Source organism: Rhododendron vialii, chromosome 6a (assembly GCF_030253575.1).
Source record: "Rhododendron vialii isolate Sample 1 chromosome 6a, ASM3025357v1".
NCBI lineage: Eukaryota > Viridiplantae > Streptophyta > Magnoliopsida > Ericales > Ericaceae > Rhododendron > Rhododendron vialii.
Window position 1 is genome coordinate 41401793 of NC_080562.1, and position 20168 is coordinate 41421960.

Below are 20168 nucleotides of genomic sequence, written 5' to 3' on the forward strand. Positions count from 1 at the left end.
GGAATCCGCCATGAATCTGTGGGGTACTTGGACCGAGTTACGAAATATTTCATATTTTTGAGGTTCATTTTTTGAAATTAGTCATGTTTATGAGACCAATTTCATGGTGGAATTACGTATAGTACATGGTGTTTTTGTGATTTAAATTAGGAACATTCATGAGAAGGGACTAAAGCTTGCATAATTGTAGGATTGTAGTTAGAATGACGAACTTGATGTTTGGATTACAATGTGACTTTTGGATGCAATTCGTTACATATAGCAACAATATCAATCCCACTATTTGAATTCCTCCAAATATTTTAAAAGTCCTTAATTATAGATATCAATGAATCCCATTAATTTAGGAACTATTGAAATGGTTGAATCTCATTAAATTAGGAAATGGTTGAATTTCACTAATTTAGGAAGACAATACACACATACATATGAATATTTTATTAAAAAGGGTAAGATAGGTAATTCACCATATGAAAGGATAAAAACATAATTGTTCAAAATGACCGGAATGAATACTTACGCGAGATAAGGTCTAAAGATGAATATTTAAAAACTCCTTAAAGAAAATTAAGTCCGTAAAAAACAGCCCAATCTAATATGAATAGATATAAAATACTCGAAACAGTCTTCCATTTTTTTTTTTCCAGACCTTCTAATGGTAGGATTAGATCGCAAGTTCGCAACCGCTGCTTTTCTCTCTATATTTATGTATGTTCCCTTGGAAGAAGAATCGATAGATAGGAAAATCCGATAAAATCGAGAGAGAAAACAAACGGACGGAAATCGTCGTCAATAAGTCGTTAATGGCAAACCTACCCCAGTCTCTTTCGATGAACTCCCCGTTCGGATCTCCGTCGGTTAACGCCGTCGGAGCTCAGCCGAAAAAGGATAATAGTAATCGGAATATGCAATCGGCCGAGCAGTTGGTGCTCGATCTCAGCAACCCTGATCTCAGAGAAAACGCTCTCCTCGAGCTCTCCAAGGTACGTCTTTGTTTTAATTTCTAATGCTCATGGAGTGGTCCAATTCTCCCAAAAACTTTTAGGTTTTATTTTGTGGCTGTCAAAGTTAGCGTTTTTCTCTATTGAAATATGCAGTTGTTGGAATGTTTGATTAAGTAGTTTATGTTTCGTTTCTGAGAAAAACTTCAGCATTTTTCTCTATTGAAATATGCAGTTGTTGGAATGTTTGATTAAGTAGTTTATGTTTCGTTTCTGAGAAAAACTTCAGCAAATAAAAGAAGAAGATAGGGCTGATAAACGAACCAAGCTACGGTCAAGTTTGAGCTCGTGTTAATTCATTAAAAAAGATCGTTCAATATCGGTTCGCTGCGTGAACACGCGAGCATGAACATTATTTTTTTTGAAGCTTGTTAAGCTTTCAAGCCAATCAAAACAAGCTCGGATAAGTTATTTCCGGACTCGTTCAGGTAATGATGTATAAAGAATTTGAGCCACTCGAGATTGGCTCGTGATCGGCTCGATTAAAGCTCATTCAAGATCGGCTTGTCTCATGAACAAACTAAGCTTGAATATGTTTTGAAGCTTGTTAAGTTTTCAAACCAAATCGTTTGGCTTGTTTATAATCCTAGAAGAAGATATGGAAGTTTGAGGTTTTTTTTGTTCCTTTTATATATATGGTTTGATTCCTCATAGTATTTACTTGTCCTGTTTGGTGGCGGTTCATTTTTACAAAACACTTCACTGACCCTTCAATGTTAGAAAACACATTTTTGACAATTGTTTGGTCTGACGGTTCTCCAAAGTGCTTTCTGGGATTTTTCATTTGGAAATTAGGGAAATATATATATTTTTTGAGATGGAAACATAGAAAAGATGTTTTTGAAATCTCGAAGATGTAGCCTGCTAAAAGCCTAAAAGATGAATATGATATGAAGGTATTAGAATTTCTGTGTATGGGAGAGTTTCTGAAGTGTTGGATGCCAAAATAAATTCTAAAACAACAACTAAACAGGGCTTAAAAACTTGCCTCTGCCGAGCTGAATAGTTGTATTTAAGTAAGAAGTTAGGGTCTTGATGTATTTGGAGGGTTAATGAGAAGAGTGACTGTTGTGGCTCAATTAGGGATTGAGTTTACACATTTTAATCTGTGTGTATTCTTGAAATAATTGTGGTGATACAACTCGACTGCATCGATTGTATAACTTATTTTGTTATGATGATACTGTTCTTGTCCAAAGCAAAAGTTGGTTATGGTTAGGGTTAGGGTTATGGTCATGGTATTTACATCTTGAGTAGTGTGATTACAAAGTTGAGATTGTTTGTGTCCTAATGCATGTAATACAACGGGTACTTCCAAGATGTGGCTTTTTGCATGTGGAGTTATTTTGCTAGTATTGCTGCCGTGAACATGATTTGCCTAACAGGCTTGTGTTTTTCTCTGTTTTTGTTTTTAGAAGAGAGAATTATTCCAAGATTTGGCTCCATTATTATGGAACTCTTTTGGCACTATTGCTGCACTGTTACAGGTATGCTCAAAAAGTGCATTTCACAACAGTTTCTAGTTTAGTGTTTCTCCCCTTTGCTTTTGTTTGCTGTACAGTCTTACGAATTAATGCATGGCTTGTCGGAGAACTTTCCTTTAGGTAGTTCTTTTACCTTTTATCCTTGAGGAGCAAAACAAAAGGATATATGTTTGCTTCCAACAAAGTAAAGATAGTTCGTAAACCACGCATACCAAATTTGGCCTACCCTCTTGTGAGCTTCCCATGCCTTCTGAGTTTGTGCTTCATGAATGACTGAGTTGGCAAGCCTTTCAAAGAAGCCAAGATTAATGTGGAGTCAGAGTGTTCGGCAGTAGAAATCTTGTTATTTGTAGGATTTGGACAACGAAAATCCTATTGGTACCGATGGTACCGTAGGGAAAATGCACCGACGGCCGATCCGAGCCGTCCAAAAATTTTAAAAAATAAAACCGAGTGGGCCTGCGCGAGAATCGATGGCATCCGAGGCGTGTAGGGTACTTGATCCGAGCACCCCTTTTTCGTGTATATACACGTATATACATATATAGACGAAAAATGGGTGCTCGGATCAAGTACCCTACACACCTCGGATGCTATTGATTCTCGCGTAGGCCCACTCGGTTTTGTTTTTAAAATTTTTGGACGGCTCGGATCGGCCGTCCGGTGGCCGTCGGTGCATTTTCTCTATGGTACCATCGGTACCAATAGCATGGAAGAGAGAGCGAAAATCTCACCTTTTGGAATATTATAAGAAAGAGGATGAAGATATAATTGTTGCGTCAACTAGCAAGGTCTGGAATGACGTAGGAGTTACTCGAGCTCTGTCTAGTCTCAGGTTGTGGTACAAAGGTTCTTGGAAGCCCATTGATGCATTGTCCAAATGTTACTGTGCTACCAAACGGATGAGCTTTTGGTTAGCTTGGTCAAATATTAGTCCTAAATCTACATGTCGATTTATCATTCATTTGTTTCTATTGAGGTTTTACTTGCATTGATTAGTTATCTTTGGAATTGGCGACTCTTTTTTTTGATTAATTGATTGGATACGTATCATATAATGTTATCTGTATTATTAATACTGGAATTCTTCATTATTTGCAGGAGATAGTTTCCATATACCCTGTTTTGTCGCCACCAAACCTTACCCCAGCTCAGTCGAATCGAGTTTGCAATGCGCTTGCTCTTCTTCAGGTATAATGTGCTTATTTCTAAACCTTTCCATAAAATAAGTCTTTATGCTGATTCCTTTTGCTATTTTAGTGTATGGTCCCTTCTTCTGATGACTGGTGCGTTTGAGTTGCCTAGTTGACTGGTTTTGGGAAGGACCAAAAGTTACAGATCTCGATGGATATCCCGTTGTCTACGTTAATATGTGTTGCATATGATTTCCAGGAGTTCCTGAATCAAATTACGGTGAAAGATTTTGTCTAGTACTGCTGAAAAGAATCAGTTGCATATTTTTCAGTCTGGCTGTTCTATACTTAACCATCAGTTTCATGTTGTGATGTTTAATTCAATGATGTTGAAAGATTGTTTGGTTAACTGTGCTTACACTAACCCAGCTATATCTTAATCTGTTCTTCCTAGCTTTCACTTACTCAATCTTCATCTCTTTATGTGCCATGGCATGCATGGGAAAATATTCTGAGAACATAAGTTGAAAGTTTATGGAAATAAGGTTTCTTCAAAGTTTAGGACAAATAAAAACCAAGGTTAAAAGTAGGCCCGTACTTGAAAGATTTTAAGGGGCCATGGGGACGAAAACTTCAGATGTCTAAAGGTCGAATTAGACCATGGAGAGGTTTTGTGAACCTGGCAGGCAACATATGTAATTGATTTTTGATCAAACGAAGGATGCGTCATGGCAATTGAACATCTTAAAGAAGCAAGTAGAAAATATTAACGACTGAAACCATTCAATTTTTTTGGGGAGGCGTTCGTAGGACATGGATGTACTCTGTTTTTATTTATTAATCTATGTTCTTTTCATTCATATATTTTTGAATTCATTATTAATACTGTATTTCTGTCTTACATTATTTGCAGTGTGTCGCTTCTCACCCAGACACACGGATGTCGTTCCTCAACGGTAATTTTTCATACACATGACTATGTTACCTGCATCATGCTGATTCCGGTGATGTTCTTATTACTTGCAATGTAAAATTCTCTGTCTTTTGTCATTTTTGCAATTTTGAATCTAATGCTAATCAAAATGCCTATTGCAGTCAATTCCAAATGTCAATTTATGATAGAATTATCGCCATAGCAGTTATTTCATATATGTTGTCTCACTCTTTGTACATGTTATTATATGAATTCATTACAATTCGAAGGTTCTAAAGAATCTAAACAAAATACCGGAAACTCCACCTTCTCCTGCTTCTGGGGAATTGGGTCACACATGTTTATGATTATTTCTTTCTAAGAATTCAGGAGTAGTGTATTATGAAATCATAGCCTCAATGTTCAACAGTTTCATCCAACTTCATAGCCTTACTTTGATTGTTTTCTTTAGTAGAAGGAAAAAGTCTTTATCCTCAAAAGCTAAATTTAGGTTAGATATGGGCCAAATGAGCTGCAAGAAGTGATTATTGTCATTTTGGTAGTTTTCATATTTGGGCATTTACTTTGCTACAGTGTGGAACATATGATCAGCTCTGGGGATGTCAGTACAACGATGAGCATCTAGACTAGAACCCCATGTCTCCATTCCCTTTTCGAGTTTCTATGTCACAAACTTTGTGTCTTTGCTGGGTGTTCAGTGATAACCCCTGATTGTAAAATTGTTCTTCTGCTGCAGTAATAATATTTTGTGGGGATCCCTATCCACCCTGGTGCTTCATGGGTGTGGTTGTTTGGCGATTGGATTGTGTTTTTGTTGGAAGGTTTTTGAAGTCCTTCCATCAGCTAGGCATTTGACATCTTTTTTATGCATGTGCATATGGAATGATGTTTTGTCACCTTTTTATTGCTATTCCAGGGCTTGAATATTGACTTAGCAGTTAAGTTGTACCTTTCCGCCTTTGAAATCAATGTAGTTCTTCGATGAACTTTATGTCACAACTACACAAATATGTTAGCCTTCTCATTGTCGTATATACTCATAAGGCTGTTGAACTTACACGAAATTCTCTGATGGTTTCTCCTTTGCAGCTCATATTCCTCTATATCTGTACCCTTTCCTTAATACAACAAGCAAATCAAGGCCATTTGAGTACTTGAGGCTTACTAGCTTGGGCGTCATTGGTGCTCTTGTGAAGGTGCTTCACCCTGCCTTTTTTTAATATTTATCTCCCATGAATTATATGTTCCTCTTTCACATAGTTTTCAAGCTTCTACTTGTGTAGGTGCATAAACATTTTGAAATTGAGACACATTCCTTAAAATAGATGGGAGCCAAATATGTGAAAGCAACATTCTTTGTCATCTCTTGTTTTTTTTTTCTATCGGCAAAATAACATTTTTATTAATGGGGAGGGGGGAAAGGGGTTCCAACCAAAAGTTGGAACTACAACCAGATGGGACAAGCTCAAACACACCAAAGGGACATAGCCCGAAACACCTGAGGGCCTAAAATGCCCAGAATAAACAATAAAGCACAAAAAGCCTAGCCCACCAAAGTGGGCTAGAACCAGCCCAAGAAAACCCAAAACCAAAGCCTAATTCTTTGGCTTCTCTTGTTGGCCCTTATAACTATGCTCTTGTTTGTCAGTTTCTAGGATTTTATATTTTTGAGTTATGAGTACCATGAAAACAAAACTTGTCGTTTCTTCTTTCTACTAGGTTGATGATACAGAGGTTATTAGCTTCCTTCTCTCAACTGAAATAATTCCCCTCTGCCTGCGCACAATGGAGATGGGCAGTGAACTCTCAAAAACAGTTAAGTGTCACCTGAATCCATTACATTATGATATTTCTTTTCTTGTTTGGAATAAAAATCAAGTGCATTACTGTTTCTCTATCTTTATCTATTCCGATTTATGTCTTTTTCCTTATTGTCTTGTTAGCTATAGGTATGCGTAACTCTGATATAATTACTATTGATTCTTTCAAATTTCTTTTTAAAAGTTCCTTTTGTGATAATTACGAACAAGTTCTAGTTTTTTCAGAGCTGTATTTCTTTGCCTTCTCTGTTTTCATGTTCATTGTGTTCTCTCTCTAGAGTACGTTCATTTGTTCCTTTGCGATGTAGAGAAAAATAGGGTTGCAAGTTCCATGGATGCTATTTTACTTTCTTTTCTCACTCGATGCAACTGATAATGTTTTGGAGGCATATCGTTTGAAAATCTGATATCGCTCCAACATGTATTACGCAGAGCATTCTTGGACTATGTTGAGTAATTTCTATTAGTTTCAAAGAAGGTTTGAGCTCCATTGCATGATGTTGGGTTGTAGGAAATACTACAAGAGTTTTCCGTTGGTGGTCTAAAATGGACAGCAATCATTCAGATTGATGGCTCTTGCCTTGATAGAGGCTGCCATAGACTTCCAATTTTGGATTTGGAAAAGATGTCCCTTGTTTTATGGTTCCTTTTTGCTTTTTGGTTGGAATTCTCCGTGCTCTGGATTAATGATCAAGACCTCTTATTTGATCGTTGAGCCAGAAAAGACAGTTTACTATGCACATTGACATCAGCCTATGCAATTTTGGATGTCCATGGTCATCACTACTTCCAATTTCTTTCCTCTGTAGATTGATAGGAGTACCTTTAATCACATTTTACTTATGCATTAGCCACTAAGTTTCTCCGTTTCTCATGATGCCATCCTTGTAAACAACTGCCTAGATTTTGTTTTGAGGCTCATAGAAAAGTCTGATTAAACTTCTATTCTTGCAGGTTGCGACATTCATTGTTCAAAAAATTCTTTTGGATGACGTGGGCTTGGATTATATATGCACTACAGCAGAGCGGTTTTTTGCAGTAGGTCGAGTTTTGGGAAATATGGTAGCAGCCCTTGCTGAACAACCTTCGTCACGACTCCTAAAACATATTATACGTTGTTATCTTCGACTATCTGATAATCCAAGGTTAGTCAATTGGGGGATATGGTTGTGTTCTTCATTTCGTGTGGATAAATGATGTTTGATCGTCATGATACAGGGCTTGTGATGCATTAAGAAGTTGCCTTCCAGACATGCTAAGAGATGCCACTTTCAGTACTTGCCTTCGTGTAAGTACTGGTTGAAATTTTAGTTTTAGTTTCTATGATCCACAAGTCTCTATTTAGGGCTTGTTTAAACTTGCTGGTTATATTTTTCAGGAAGATCCAACAACTAGGAGGTGGTTACAGCAGTTGCTTCACAACGTCCAGGGACCTCGGGTTGCGCTACAGGCTGGTGGATTTGATCATATGCTGGTGAACTGAGCTGATGGGAAGTTATTTTTGGGGAAATTGATTCTAATGTTACATTCGTCCATGCATCATTTTGTGTCAAGTATTATTATAATTAATGTCTTTTGGTAGGCAGTGTGAATAATGTATCTGTACTGCCTTTTATCAGTTAGTATTTTTAGAATTACCTTCTTGTAGCATTTATACATAAGAACGGATTTACAGAAGAAGGAACCACTTCTCCTGGCTCTTATTAGTCCAAAGTCACTGTTGCCTGCTTGTGAATCTTTTTTTTTTGGCTCGGCTTGTGAATCTGTGATGTTGATCTATCCAGCTTATTTATTCAAAAACAGTTTTGAAGTCTACTGCATTTGAAGGATGTGTGTCTGTAGTCTGGCTGGATGAGTACGACTAACTCTGCAAGATGACTGTCCAGGTCCGGGTCCAACTGCTGCTGCTTTAGATTGAAGAAAATTTGCTCTTCAGAAAGGTTTTAGTGGATACTCATAATAATCTGGTGACGATATTTTGGAAATGAAGTGCTATTTGTGATGGATGTTTGGTTTTGAAATGAATGGTCCAGTACAACGGCATTATGATTTCTTTTTCTTATATAGTCCATCATACAAATTCCAGAGAGGAAAATCTCTCTCTCTGTGAGAAGTCAGCCACATCGCTGTCTGCCACTGGCCCTACCGCTACATCCAGGACAATGCTGCTGCTCTTGATGAGAATGTAGTACACATAGAAACATCCATGTATAATTAAGTGCATATGCTTACATAAATAAATCTGTATTAATAATTCCATGTGTGCAAAAAATTTAGTTCCTGCTTTTGGTTAGGTGAGGAACTTTGCATTGGTGGTTCAACAGGAGGAGGATAAGGTGGTGTGCCGAGGGGCAGCTAAGTTGTTGGTTGATAATTACAGGTGGCAGTTTATGTAGATTGTTCCGGCACCAAAATTGGCAGATATGGAATTGCCTATGGAGGAACTTCCCATGGTCTCTTCCCTGGACAGCAAAGTGCATAAAATTAATTTTGAATAAGTCGCATCTTGCTCAGACCAATAAATAGAGCTGGGCTTTACTTTCGTTTGCAAGCTCTTTTGGTGGTACGTGTTTCTGTCACTGAACTAGTTTCTTTTAATTTGTAAGAAATATGGCAACTTTTCAATTCTGGGATCATGGTAAATTGGAATAATTCTCAAGCTTTTAAGAGAGAAAAATGGCTGCATGCTTCCAGCATATACATATATTCGTGGACACTTGTATATACTGTATAGAAACTTGAAGTTCTCTGAAATTTCTTTATCTGGATTTATATTGTTGTTGGCATACTGTTCAGAGGTGTATTGGAGCCTATAGTTACATTAGACGTCCTTCAGCTACAGGAATTGCGCCAAGATGGCAAGCAAGTGGATGTCAAACAATGGAGGAAAGGGGAGAAGAACATTGCGAGTGTGGATGTGGGATTTATCACATCTGGTTATTGTGAGCAGAAGGAAAATAAAAAGCTCCATGCGATTGAAGGAGCAATGGCAAAACGGAAAGCTATATGAGCTTTGTGGGATGAGGTTCCAAGTTGCCGGTAACAATGTGTATAATTTTCTTCCAATTTCTTCCATGGTCTGAGAGTGGCTTTTAATTGTAAGCAAGTTAACAAGTTCAGAAAAATGATTCAAAGATGAATCACTTGCCTAGGGTAGCATCTGATTTGCATATTTAAGTTCTTATCTCAGACTGTTGCATGGTCATAGAAATGGCGATCTTGTTGATGTTGTTTAGTGGATCTGAAGCGCCTAAAGGGACTTGTAAACCGAACATGCCTCGTCTGGCTGGACAAGCTTGTATGTAAGCAACCTCCATGAACAGAGGCTTTGTTAGTTACGTGCTTCATTATACATGTTCATGAGGAACAGTTTATTCCTGAAAAATTCCCACAATCTGATAACTTTTGAGCCTGCCGATTGAAACTGGTAGCCACCATTAAATGTCTTAGATTACCTAATTGTCATTCCAAATGAACTCCAACATGGAGGACTATACAATACATTCGCGCGTTTCATCATTTCTCTCTCTTCCAAATAACACAGGTTCCTCATTCTTTCTTAATTGTATTTTCACAGGTCAACTAGAAAGAATCATCTTAGAACACGGTTTGTTCAACCCAAAGGAGCTGAGCGCTCAAGAAGTCCACGGGCTTTGACAAGAGTCTCTCTAAACCTCACAACATTAATAGTCAGATTCTGCGCATCAATGTACACAGCCCTAGCAGCCATATACCCTTTCAAGAATAGGGATGCTGGATTAGTAATGACTGGGTGATCTTGGCCATAAAGAGTGAGGAGAGAGCTTTCCACTGGTTCAATTTGGTACTTCACATATTTCAAGCCCATCTCTTTAGCTGGTCCGCCAAAGTACCTGGCTGAGAGCCAGCGCAGGCCCAGCGGCACCACTTGCACCAGGACAGCCCCTTGGGGCAAGAACATAGCATTTGTAAGCCCTGCACCATGGGCCCCAACCATTACACTACAGGAGTTCACCACCTGTGCGAACTTGTCTAAATTGGACGTCATATGAGGCCTTGCGACGATAACTCTGAAACCCAATGCCTTCATCATAGTCACCATCTCATCTTCGTTCAGAAACGTTCTTGTTTTTGGACGAGATAAAAGTATCAACACAGGCTTGTTCATCTCTGATACATTTACTACCTTCAGATTATATGATTCTCTGAGAAATTGCTTGAAACCAAGCATGGAGTAACCTCCAGGGATGTCTGTGGTGTTTATGGCAAGATAGTCATGGTAGTGAAGCCCGACAACTGCTCCAGGAAAACAATGCACACTTTGATCTGCTGCCGGATTTATAACTTCATAGCTTGACAAATGGGACAGGATTTTCGTAACTTTACCAGAGAAAGGAGGATTGAAGTCGGTCACAATGAAGCGAAGGCGAGATTGTAAGGGGCGATAAGTGACAAACAAAGGAATAATTATTTCGTTGAACTCATGGAATAGGTTTCCTGTGTAGCCGCCAGATGAGAAGACTGCGGCAGGAACATTGTGGGTATATTGACAAGCTGGTGGGGTGATGTTTCCCTGAAGTATTTGGACTGGTGAAACAAAACTCATGGCTATCTTATCTGCTTTCCTTGCGTATGGACGGACTATGTGATTTTCTTGGGGAATACCTCGGCTGAATGTTGCGTAAACTTTCATTGTACGCATATCGATCCTTACTGGTCTACTGGCAACACAGACGTCAGTGTGAAAGTCAGAATGGCAAGCAAATCCGGTTGTATCAAGTTGGGTTTGATCTTCTCCTATAAACATGCATCCATAAAACATTAGTTTTCTTTTTTCCATAAAACATAAGTTAGATATGACTATAATCTTGCATTCACTGGGTATTTGGTCTTTGGATTATGAATTTAAACCATGCCTGAAGTTGGTTGAGATAAGAACTAGTACCTATAGATTAAGCTTTTATGATATGATTAACAGCAGAAGTTAATGAAAAGACGAATTGTTATTTAATGGGCGAATGACACAAGGATCATACGATTACATACTTTCACTAATTCTGAATAATGAAAATCTAGAAGAAGAAGAAACCTCTCACTAGTCTTCTCAAGAGAAAATTCAGGTGCTCCTGATCATCGATGCCTTGACCATCCTTTCCGGTGCTGCGAATGCTGCACCAGTTTCTGAACTCTTGGTTCCCTACCATTTGATCTGATCCACAATGTCGGGTGTAGCGCAGCCAGATTAATTCAGTGTAGAGCAAGGAGAGAAGAAGCAAGCAGATTAATGGAGTTGCGCGAAAAATCAGACTTCTTGGCTCCTTCTCCATCTTCCACAAACCTGAAAACTTGCTCTGACACTGCTGTTGTTAACCTCATTCCTCTTCAGGGTAAGAACAAGCACTGAACGCCATGGAGATGCTCAATGAAAGACTGAGTACAGTTTGGCTTGTCAATTCGTTGGTAGTTAATTAGACAGAGAAATAAGTCAAAGTTGGTAAGTTAGTTACTGACTTTTACAGGACATTATGAAGAAAAATTAAGGGCCCAAAAATTAACTTTTTCTTACTTTTCTTCTTCTGTCATTAGTTATTCCTCTCTTTGTATTTTTTTCCCTCCTCGGATTAGTTTAATCAAACTGCATAGACTATAGCGTGAGCTGAACAATTGCTACAGCTTTTTGTCGGTAACTACCCAGAGAAACCTTCTTTAATCAGCCAGCCGATTACACCTACTTATTCAAAAAAAAATTTCATTTGTTTGTTTTTCCTCAATTTTTTTAGGATTATTACTTCGTTATGACAGGAGGAATCTAAAAGTAAAAAATTACGATCGAAACCCAAGTTTTCTTTGAATAAAGACAAAAAAAAGCCAATAATCCAAATTTTCATCTTTATTAAAAAAATTAGATTATGATCGTAATTTTTTACTTTCTTTTTGTCGCGAAAAAACAATAATCCACAAAAAGTTCACGAAAACTCAACAAATGCCAAAAACAATTTTGAATAAGGACCAAAAGAAAAAGCTATTTGGCTTATTAGGCCAAACAACCCTTAATCTGGTTCACGACAAGGCATTCGTTGCGCATCCAGTTTTTTTTCTTTTTTGCATATGTTCGTAGAAATAGTAAGACATGATTTGTAGATGTTTAAAACACAAAATCAAAAAAAGAAATGAACACAATAAAAAAATTTCGGCCATTATAATTTGGCTTATATCAAATGGTGTAGTTATAATTCAATTGGATAAATAGAAAAATGGTTGATGTGATGGACTCTTTGTCGTTATTCGAATACTCTCATACAAGTTGGGCCTTAAGCACGCATTGACGGGTCAATACATTGGACAAACTCCCAACAAATGAGGTGCAGGGCTCAAGTTCCACCCTCCCTCTCCCCTAACACCGACATCTAACCACTTCTCCTAAAGTTCGGCAAAGGAAAAAAAAGAAAAGAAAAAGAAACATCTTCTTGCCCACAAACACGGTTTACCACTCCATCTCACGGCCAGTGGAAGGAACAACCATGGCTGAGACGCCATTGCCGACCAAACAGCAAAAACCAACATAGATCATCACTCTTAGCCTTCTAAACGTAAGCAGGTTAACAAGTTCAGAAAAAAATGAATCAAATTTGAATCAGTTGCCCAGGGCATTTCCAAACGAATATAACCACGGAGGACTATACAATTGTACATTCATGTGTTAAATCATTTCTTTTTCTTCCAGTTCACTCAGGTTCCTCTGTCTTTCTTAATCTCCATCTTCGCAGGTAAACGAGAAAGAATCATCTTAGAACCCTGTTTGTTCAACCCAAAGTAGTTGAGCGTCCAAGAAGTCCAAGTGTTTTGACAAGAGCCTCTCTAAACCTCACAACATTAATGGTCAGATTCTGCCCATCAATGTATACAGCCCTAGCAACCTCATACCCTTCCAAGAATATGGATGCGGGATTAGTAATGACAGGGTGATCTTGGTCGTAGAGAGTGAGGAGAGAGCTTTCCACTGGTTCGACTCTGTACTCCACATATTTCAAGCCCATCTCTTTAGCTGGTCCGCCAAAGTACCTGGATGAGAGCCAGCGCAGGCCCAGCGGCACCACTTGCACCAGGACAGCCCCTTGGGGCAAGAACATAGCATTTGTAAGCCCTGCACCATGGGCACCAACCATTACACTACAGGAGTTCACCACCTGTGCGAACTTGTCTAAATTGGACATCATATGAGGCCTTGCGACGACAACTCTGAAGCCCAATGCCTTCATCATAGTCACCATGTCATCTTCATTTAGAAACGATCTTGTTTTTGCCCGAGATACAAGTATCAACACAGGCTTGTTCATCTCTGGTACATTTACTACCTTCAGATTATATGATTCTCTGAGAAATTGCCTGAAACCAAGCATGGAGTAACCTCCGGGGATGTCAGTGGTGTTCAAGGCAAGATTGCCGTGGTAGTGAAGCCCGATAACTGCTCCAGGAAAACAATGCACGCTTCCATTTGCTGCCGGTCTTATGACTTCATAGCTAGACAAATGGGACAGGATTTTGTTAAATCTACCAACGAACAAAGGACTGAAATCGGTGGTGATGAAGCGTAGGCGAGATTGGAAGTGGCGACAAGTGATGAACAGAGGAATGATTATATCGTTGAATTCATGGAATAGGTTTCCTCTGAAGCCGCCGGACGAGAAGACTATGGCAGGGAAGTCGTGGGTATAATGACAAGCTGGAGTAGTGATGTTTCCCTGAAGTATCTGGACTGGTGAAACAAAACTCATGGCTCTCTTATCTGGTTTCCTTGCATATGGCCGGACTATGCTGTTTGCTTGGGGCATACCTTGACTGAATGGTGCATAAAGCTTCATTGTACGGGTATCGATCCTTACTGATCTATTGGCAACACAGACATCAGTGTGAAGGTCAGAATGGCAAGCAAATCCAGTGGCTTCAAGTTGGTTTTGATCTTCTCCTACATGAATGCATCCAATTTCATTTAACTAGTTAGTTAGATATGACTATGATCTTGCATTCAGTCTAGTACTGGTCTTAGATTATGATTATAAAGGATCATAATCTCACTAATTTTGAATAAAGAAGAAAGAAGAAGAAGAAGAAGCAGAAGAAGAAGACCTCTCAGTAGCCTTCTCAAGAGAAAATTCAGGTGCTCTTGATCATCAATGCCTCGGCCATCCTTTCCGGGGGTGCTGCGACTGCTGCCCCGATTTCTTATCTGTTGGTTCCCTATCATTTCCAACCAACCATATCAAGTCAGTCAATGGGTGGGTAAGAAAAGTTACGTACAACATTGATTCGGGCATGTCTTCGAATATGCAGTGTATTCGAGAATTACATTGATTGGATCCGAAATGCAGAGTGTAGAGCAAGGTGAGGAGAAGCAAGCAGACTAATGGAGTCGCGCGAAAAACCGGACTTCCGGGCGCCTTCTCCATCTTACCACCAACCTGATCAAAACCTGCTCGAAGCTTTTGCATTTCTTATACAAAGCCATGTAACGCCATGGAGATGTTTAATGGAAAAGAGTAAGCACAGTTGGCTTGTCAATTTAGTGGCTAATTAGTCTAACCATTTTCTTGTCTTCTGGTCAATCGTTTTCTTACTGCCATTCGTTATTCCTCTCTTGTTTTTTTCTCCCCTTCTGGGATTAGTTTAATCAACTGGATTAGCTTGAGCGGGACACTTGCTTTTTGCTGGTACCTACTCGGAGAAAACTTTTCTAATCAGTGGTGGTTAGTGCATGATTGTGCATATGATCAGCTGATTAATCAGTACTAATAGTTAATCTGCTTCGCGACAAGGCGTCCGCAACACTTCCATTTGGCCTTTTTTTGCAAGTGTTTGTAATAGATGTGATTTATATGGTAAAGAGCCATATAATAAAAACTACAAATGGAAAGAAATATGGATCGAGAGGGGGCTTTGGGCCATTTAGGAGTATAATTTGGCTAACATCAAATGGTGTATTTTGGAGGAAAACCCGGAAAAAAAGTTTATTTGAAAAAGTTTGAGTGCACAAATTTAGGCGTACGAATTTGAATACAAATGTGTCAGAAAATAGTTCAATACAAGCGGATTTTGCAAAATCTAGAGGGACTTAAGTTCTCGAACGTATTTGTGACTAAAATCTCTGTGCGTATAAATTTACAGAAGTAATATTTTCCTTGATCCTATACAATGTTTTTCATTGTGGAAGATCATAGATCCATGAGTGTCTCATTCCATCCTCATTTGTTTTGTGAATTGATTATCTTATGCATTTTCTGCTTCTGTTTTCTTGAGGAACTGTAAAATCAACAAAAATGATACGATCCATGACACTGGATCCATGAAAGAAACTGGACGGTCCATGAAATTGTTCATTGATCCGTCTAGACGGTCCAATTTCTTTCACCGATTTTGTGTCATGGACTGTAACAAGCGTCTAAAATCAAAGCTAAGAATACACTTTCAAGTATTATAAGCGTTGGACTAGACAGCCAAAATGAGCCACGGGCCTTTTGTATTGGGCTTTCAACCGAAACTGATATTGGGCCAAGTTAACATACGAGAAGGCTTATCCCATTTCAGGCCTGAATTTCTTTGATGCCCCGTAATGGCTTTGGGACATTTGATTCCCATGAAATCTAGACCATTAATTAGATTGGAAAAGAAATCTAATCACAATAGTAAGATCGAAACCATATCTAAAAAGGGAGGTTGATTATTTGATGAAAACATCGTGGTTTTTGCACTTGCATATCATATCTTGGAACCAAAATTGCCACATTTTATGGCCGCACTTACAGAATTCAACCGGAATATCGATTTAGTAGTGAGAATATGTAATCTACATTTTAACTAACATATTTTTTTCGATAGAATTTTATTACGGTAACGATGTGGATAATAATTATTTTCATAGAAATAGATATCGTTTTAAGTTTTTTTAATTTATAAAAAAAATATAAAAATCTTGTATTCCTTTTTGTTCTAAATATTTGATGGAAAAAACCCTTCCTTTCGTGAAGCGTAATTACATGCCCTAATGATTAGATGAAGATACAATTCATCATTTTTAATAGTTAATAACAATTGTGTGTAAATTAATGTTAGTTGAGAGAGAATTTTTTTATTTTATTTTTGATGGCGTAGCTGAGAGATTATTACCTATGGTCTACCGTTGATGGTCAATGTCTGAGTGACAACTGAATGATTGACCCTTACAACTAGCTATGACTAATTCCATACAATTAATATGTAAACCCTACAATTAATGTCATCAATGATAATAGCTGACTAAAAATTGTTTAACTGTTAGCACAATTATAGTGATGGTAGTAGTTTTCAGAGATAAGTAGAAATATTATCGAGCGGTCAGTATTTTGAGTGACGAGCGAATGATTGATCTATACAATTGACGACCTTAAATTGATAAAGTTTGAATGGTTAAACGATGAATTTCAAATCCCGATGATCTTGTAGTTTTTTAATTTTCAAAGGGAGGATATCTACGAGGACAACTGACCAAGTTCAATTGATTGATGTGATTAGTATAATTGAACCGACTGTTCCGCTTGATTGATGTGACTAATGTGGTTCACCGGCAACGTTTTCTAAAACAGTTTATTATCTGCCCATCCAAGTTTTTTGTTTTTTTGCAAAAATCAATGACTGTCTCCCTAAGATTGTATGCATCTATAAAGAATTTAACACTAGATTCACTAATTTCTTTTTTTTTTTTGGTTTTTCATTTGGAACAAATATGGATGCACAAGATTGCATGCATCTATAATGGTATGCAATTATATCTTTGTAACTATAGGTTGAAAAACTGTAAGGGTTGTATTTGGTTGAGAGTTTAGTTTAGTTTAGTTTTGGTAGTGGGTGAAGAAAGAAATAGAATAATAATTGAAGATAGGAATAATGATTGGAGAGAGATAGAAAGAGATGAGAAAGTAATAATTGAAAAAATAGGGTAATAATTAGAGAAAGAAATAGGGTAATGATTGAAAACAAAACTAAAACTAAAACTAAACGGTGAACCGAGTTTATGCCATTTCTGTGATATTTTTTAACAGTAATGCTACACACACAGCATTTATGCACAGATTTGTTGTGGGGCCCACTACGGGTCCCACACAAATAATCCGAGCCGTTCATTAAATGTAAAATATTTTTTCAAGGGCCTCAGCAAAAAATCAACTCAATCTGATACTTAAAGATGCTCGATTCAATCATTTAACTTTTTATTCGAATTTCAGGATAATGAAAAGTTAGATGATTAAATCAAGCACTTATAGGTATCGGATTGAGCTGATTTTTCGCGGCGGCCCTTGGAAAAATGTTTTACATTTAATGAACGGCTCGGATTATTTGTGTGAGACCCGTAGTGAGCTCGATAACAAATCTGTGCATAAATGCTGTGTGTCCGCATTACTGATTTTTTAATCAGGGAACGTTGAAATTCTGCTTCCGTCCTTGGACTTTGATATGTACCAAATGTAACTAGGCAACTGATGGTAAGTATAGTTCGGGAGTACCGCCACGTGGTATTCCAAACCGAGGCGGTACTCCAAATCACTTTACAATCATACATTCTTGTGTGGGGTCTACCACTAAGTATATGAACCTCACATAAATATTTGGCTTTAAATTGGTCCGAAGTACCACGTGACGGTACTCCCAAACTATTAAATAATTATTCCTGACGCGCTTCTATTTCCACCACACATTATAACATTATAATGAGGATTTTTGGGCCTTCGAACAGAGTGTGTGGTGTAAAAGGAACGTGGGTCAGCATATGGCGGTGCTGCAAGTTGTGATCGAAACTAGTAGCCCAAAAGTCTTTCCTTCTAAATAACACAGGTTCCTCTTTCTTTCTTACTGTACCTTCACAGGTAAAATTACACACAGGTTCCGCTATCTTTCTTGATTGTATCTTCCCAGGTAAACTGGAAAGGATCATCTTAGAACACGGTTTCTTCGACCCGAAGGAGCTGAGCGCCCCAGAAGTCGAAGTACTTTGACAAGAGTCTTTCTAAAACTCACAACATTAATATACATATTTTGCCGGTCGATGTATACAGCCCTGGCAGCCGTATACCCTTTCGCGAATATGGATGCTGGATTAGTAATGACAGGGTGATTACAGCCGTAAAAGGACAGGAGAGAGCTTTCCTCCGGTTCTATTTTGTACTCTATGTAATTCAAACCCATCTCCGTAGCTGGCCCGCCAAAGTAGTTGGTTGAGGCCCAGTCTACGCCTAGCGGCACCAATTGCACCAGGACAGCCCCTTGGGGCAAGAAGAGAGCGTTCGTAAGCCCAGCTCCATGGGCGCCAACCATTACACTGGATGTGTTCACCACCTGTGCGTACTTGTCTAAATTGGACATCGCATTAGGCCTTGCGATGACAACTTTGAAGCCTAATGCCTTCATCATGGTCACCATCTCATTTTCGTTCAGAAACCTTCTTGAACTTTGACGAGATATAAGTATCAACACCGGTTGTTCTGGCTGTGACAAATCTCGTATCTTCAGATTGTATGATTTTCTGAGGAACTGCTTGAAATCGAGCATGGAGTAACCCCTGGGGATATCAGAGGATTTTATGGCAAGATTGCCATGGTAGTGAAGTCCAACAACAGCTCCAGGAAAGCAATGCACGCTGCCATTTGCTGTCGGATTAATAACTTTGTAGCTAGACAAATGGGACAGTATATCCTCAAATTTACCAATGAACGAAGGACTGAAATCGGTAACAATGAAGTGTAAGCGAGATTGGAAGTGGCGACTAGTGATGAACAAAGGAATGAGTATTTCGCTGAATTCATGGAATAAGTTTCCTGCGAAGCTGCCGGATGAGAAGACTACGGCTGGGACGTTGTGGGTATATTGACAAGCTGGAGGAGTGATGTTTCCCTGAAGTATCTGGACTGGTGAAACCAAACTCATGGCCGTCTCATCTTCCTGCCGTGCATATGGACGGATTGTGCGATTGGCTTGGGGCATATGTTGACTGAATGGTGGATAAACGTTCATTGTATGCGTATCGATTCTCACTGGTCTATTGGCCACATAAACTTGAGTGTGAAGGTCAGTATGGCAAGCAAATCCAGTCGTTTCAATTTGGGTTTGATCTTCACCTATTAATTATGCATCCAATTCAATTGTATAAACAAATTAGGTGTAGATATGATGTCAAATTTCTATTGTTTGAAGCCATGCTTTAAGCAATGTTAGAGAAGTATGATTATAGCTAAGCTTTTATAACATGATTAACCAGTGATATCGAATAAAGGGCAAGGTGGTATTAGTGAGTGAATGGCATAGAGTTTAATGTGATTGGTGTAACACCTGGTCAGACATCAGAGGTTTATCTAGGTGATAAGAGGCCTAAAAATTTGAGTCATGTTTCTAGGCTCCATCAAATTACTGGTCAGTGGTGTACGTGGGGTGGTATAGTTAACGACTCCTTTTTCTGTGCATGTATGATACTGACTTGCATTGATGCTGAATAATGATGATGCAGAAGATTAAGAAGAAGAGGAAACCTCTCAGTAGTCTTTTGAAGTGAAAATTCAGGTGCTCTAGATCTTCTCTGCCTTGGCCAACCTTTCTGGTGCTAAGCTGTATCTTCCCTATGATTTCCAAGCAATCAAATCAACTAAGTTAATGATGGCTCAGAAAATTTTCTTTAAAGCGTAAGATTAAGGCAAATTCTGCAAATTTGAGTTCAAGAAGCATAATTACCTTGGTCTGATGGAACTACATCTGATCGTAAATCAACAGTGTAGAGCAAGGGGAGAAGAAGCAAGCAG

General features: G+C 38.5%; 4 protein-coding genes and 1 long non-coding RNA gene across 5 annotated transcripts; 2 read left to right on the plus strand and 3 right to left on the minus strand.

Annotated features, from left to right (window-relative positions):
• The first annotated feature begins 625 nt into the window (after window positions 1-625).
• LOC131329148 (uncharacterized) lies at window positions 626-8107 on the plus strand. The gene is made up of 9 exons (XM_058362221.1): window positions 626-983; window positions 2417-2488; window positions 3587-3676; window positions 4532-4574; window positions 5642-5748; window positions 6272-6367; window positions 7327-7517; window positions 7591-7660; window positions 7751-8107. The coding sequence occupies exons 1-9, from the start codon at window positions 804-806 to the stop codon at window positions 7853-7855; spliced, it is 954 nt and encodes a 317-aa protein (XP_058218204.1). The 5' UTR covers window positions 626-803; the 3' UTR covers window positions 7856-8107.
• LOC131329149 (uncharacterized) lies at window positions 1022-1224 on the plus strand. Its single transcript, XR_009200660.1, has 2 exons — window positions 1022-1061; window positions 1141-1224. It is a non-coding gene; the product is annotated as an uncharacterized LOC131329149 (long non-coding RNA).
• A 1331-nt stretch (window positions 8108-9438) lies between the features above and the next one.
• LOC131329147 (alpha-1,3-arabinosyltransferase XAT3-like) lies at window positions 9439-12050 on the minus strand. Its single transcript, XM_058362220.1, has 2 exons — window positions 11441-12050; window positions 9439-11148 (listed from the first exon to the last, which is right to left on the minus strand). The coding sequence occupies exons 1-2, from the start codon at window positions 11676-11678 to the stop codon at window positions 9986-9988; spliced, it is 1401 nt and encodes a 466-aa protein (XP_058218203.1). The 5' UTR covers window positions 11679-12050; the 3' UTR covers window positions 9439-9985.
• A 907-nt stretch (window positions 12051-12957) lies between these two features.
• LOC131329144 (alpha-1,3-arabinosyltransferase XAT3-like) lies at window positions 12958-14913 on the minus strand. Its single transcript, XM_058362218.1, has 3 exons — window positions 14699-14913; window positions 14479-14589; window positions 12958-14317 (listed from the first exon to the last, which is right to left on the minus strand). The coding sequence occupies exons 1-3, from the start codon at window positions 14838-14840 to the stop codon at window positions 13155-13157; spliced, it is 1416 nt and encodes a 471-aa protein (XP_058218201.1). The 5' UTR covers window positions 14841-14913; the 3' UTR covers window positions 12958-13154.
• A 3396-nt stretch (window positions 14914-18309) lies between these two features.
• Window positions 18310-19389, minus strand: LOC131328756 (alpha-1,3-arabinosyltransferase XAT2-like). Its single transcript, XM_058361657.1, has one exon. It carries the CDS (start codon window positions 19387-19389, stop codon window positions 18310-18312), a length of 1080 nt encoding a protein of 359 aa, XP_058217640.1.
• Window positions 19390-20168: the final 779 nt, after the last annotated feature.

Bases quoted from the DNA above. Each gene is read 5' to 3' on its own strand.
- LOC131329148 (XM_058362221.1), top strand. From the start codon at position 804: ATGGCAAACCTACCCCAGTCTCTTTCGATGAACTCCCCGTTCGGATCT. The intron at 2,489-3,586 runs GTATGCTCAAAA...CATTATTTGCAG, and splicing joins CTATTGCTGCACTGTTACAG to GAGATAGTTTCCATATACCC. The intron at 3,677-4,531 runs GTATAATGTGCT...CATTATTTGCAG, and splicing joins ATGCGCTTGCTCTTCTTCAG to TGTGTCGCTTCTCACCCAGA.
- LOC131329147 (XM_058362220.1), bottom strand. From the start codon at position 11,678: ATGGAGAAGGAGCCAAGAAGTCTGATTTTTCGCGCAACTCCATTAATC. The intron at 11,149-11,440 runs GTTTCTTCTTCT...GCATGTTTATAG, and splicing joins CTTGAGAAGACTAGTGAGAG to GAGAAGATCAAACCCAACTT.
- LOC131329144 (XM_058362218.1), bottom strand. From the start codon at position 14,840: ATGCAAAAGCTTCGAGCAGGTTTTGATCAGGTTGGTGGTAAGATGGAG. The intron at 14,590-14,698 runs GTAATTCTCGAA...TGGAAATGATAG, and splicing joins GCATTTCGGATCCAATCAAT to GGAACCAACAGATAAGAAAT. The intron at 14,318-14,478 runs GTCTTCTTCTTC...GCATTCATGTAG, and splicing joins CTTGAGAAGGCTACTGAGAG to GAGAAGATCAAAACCAACTT.
- LOC131328756 (XM_058361657.1), bottom strand. From the start codon at position 19,389: ATGAACGTTTATCCACCATTCAGTCAACATATGCCCCAAGCCAATCGC.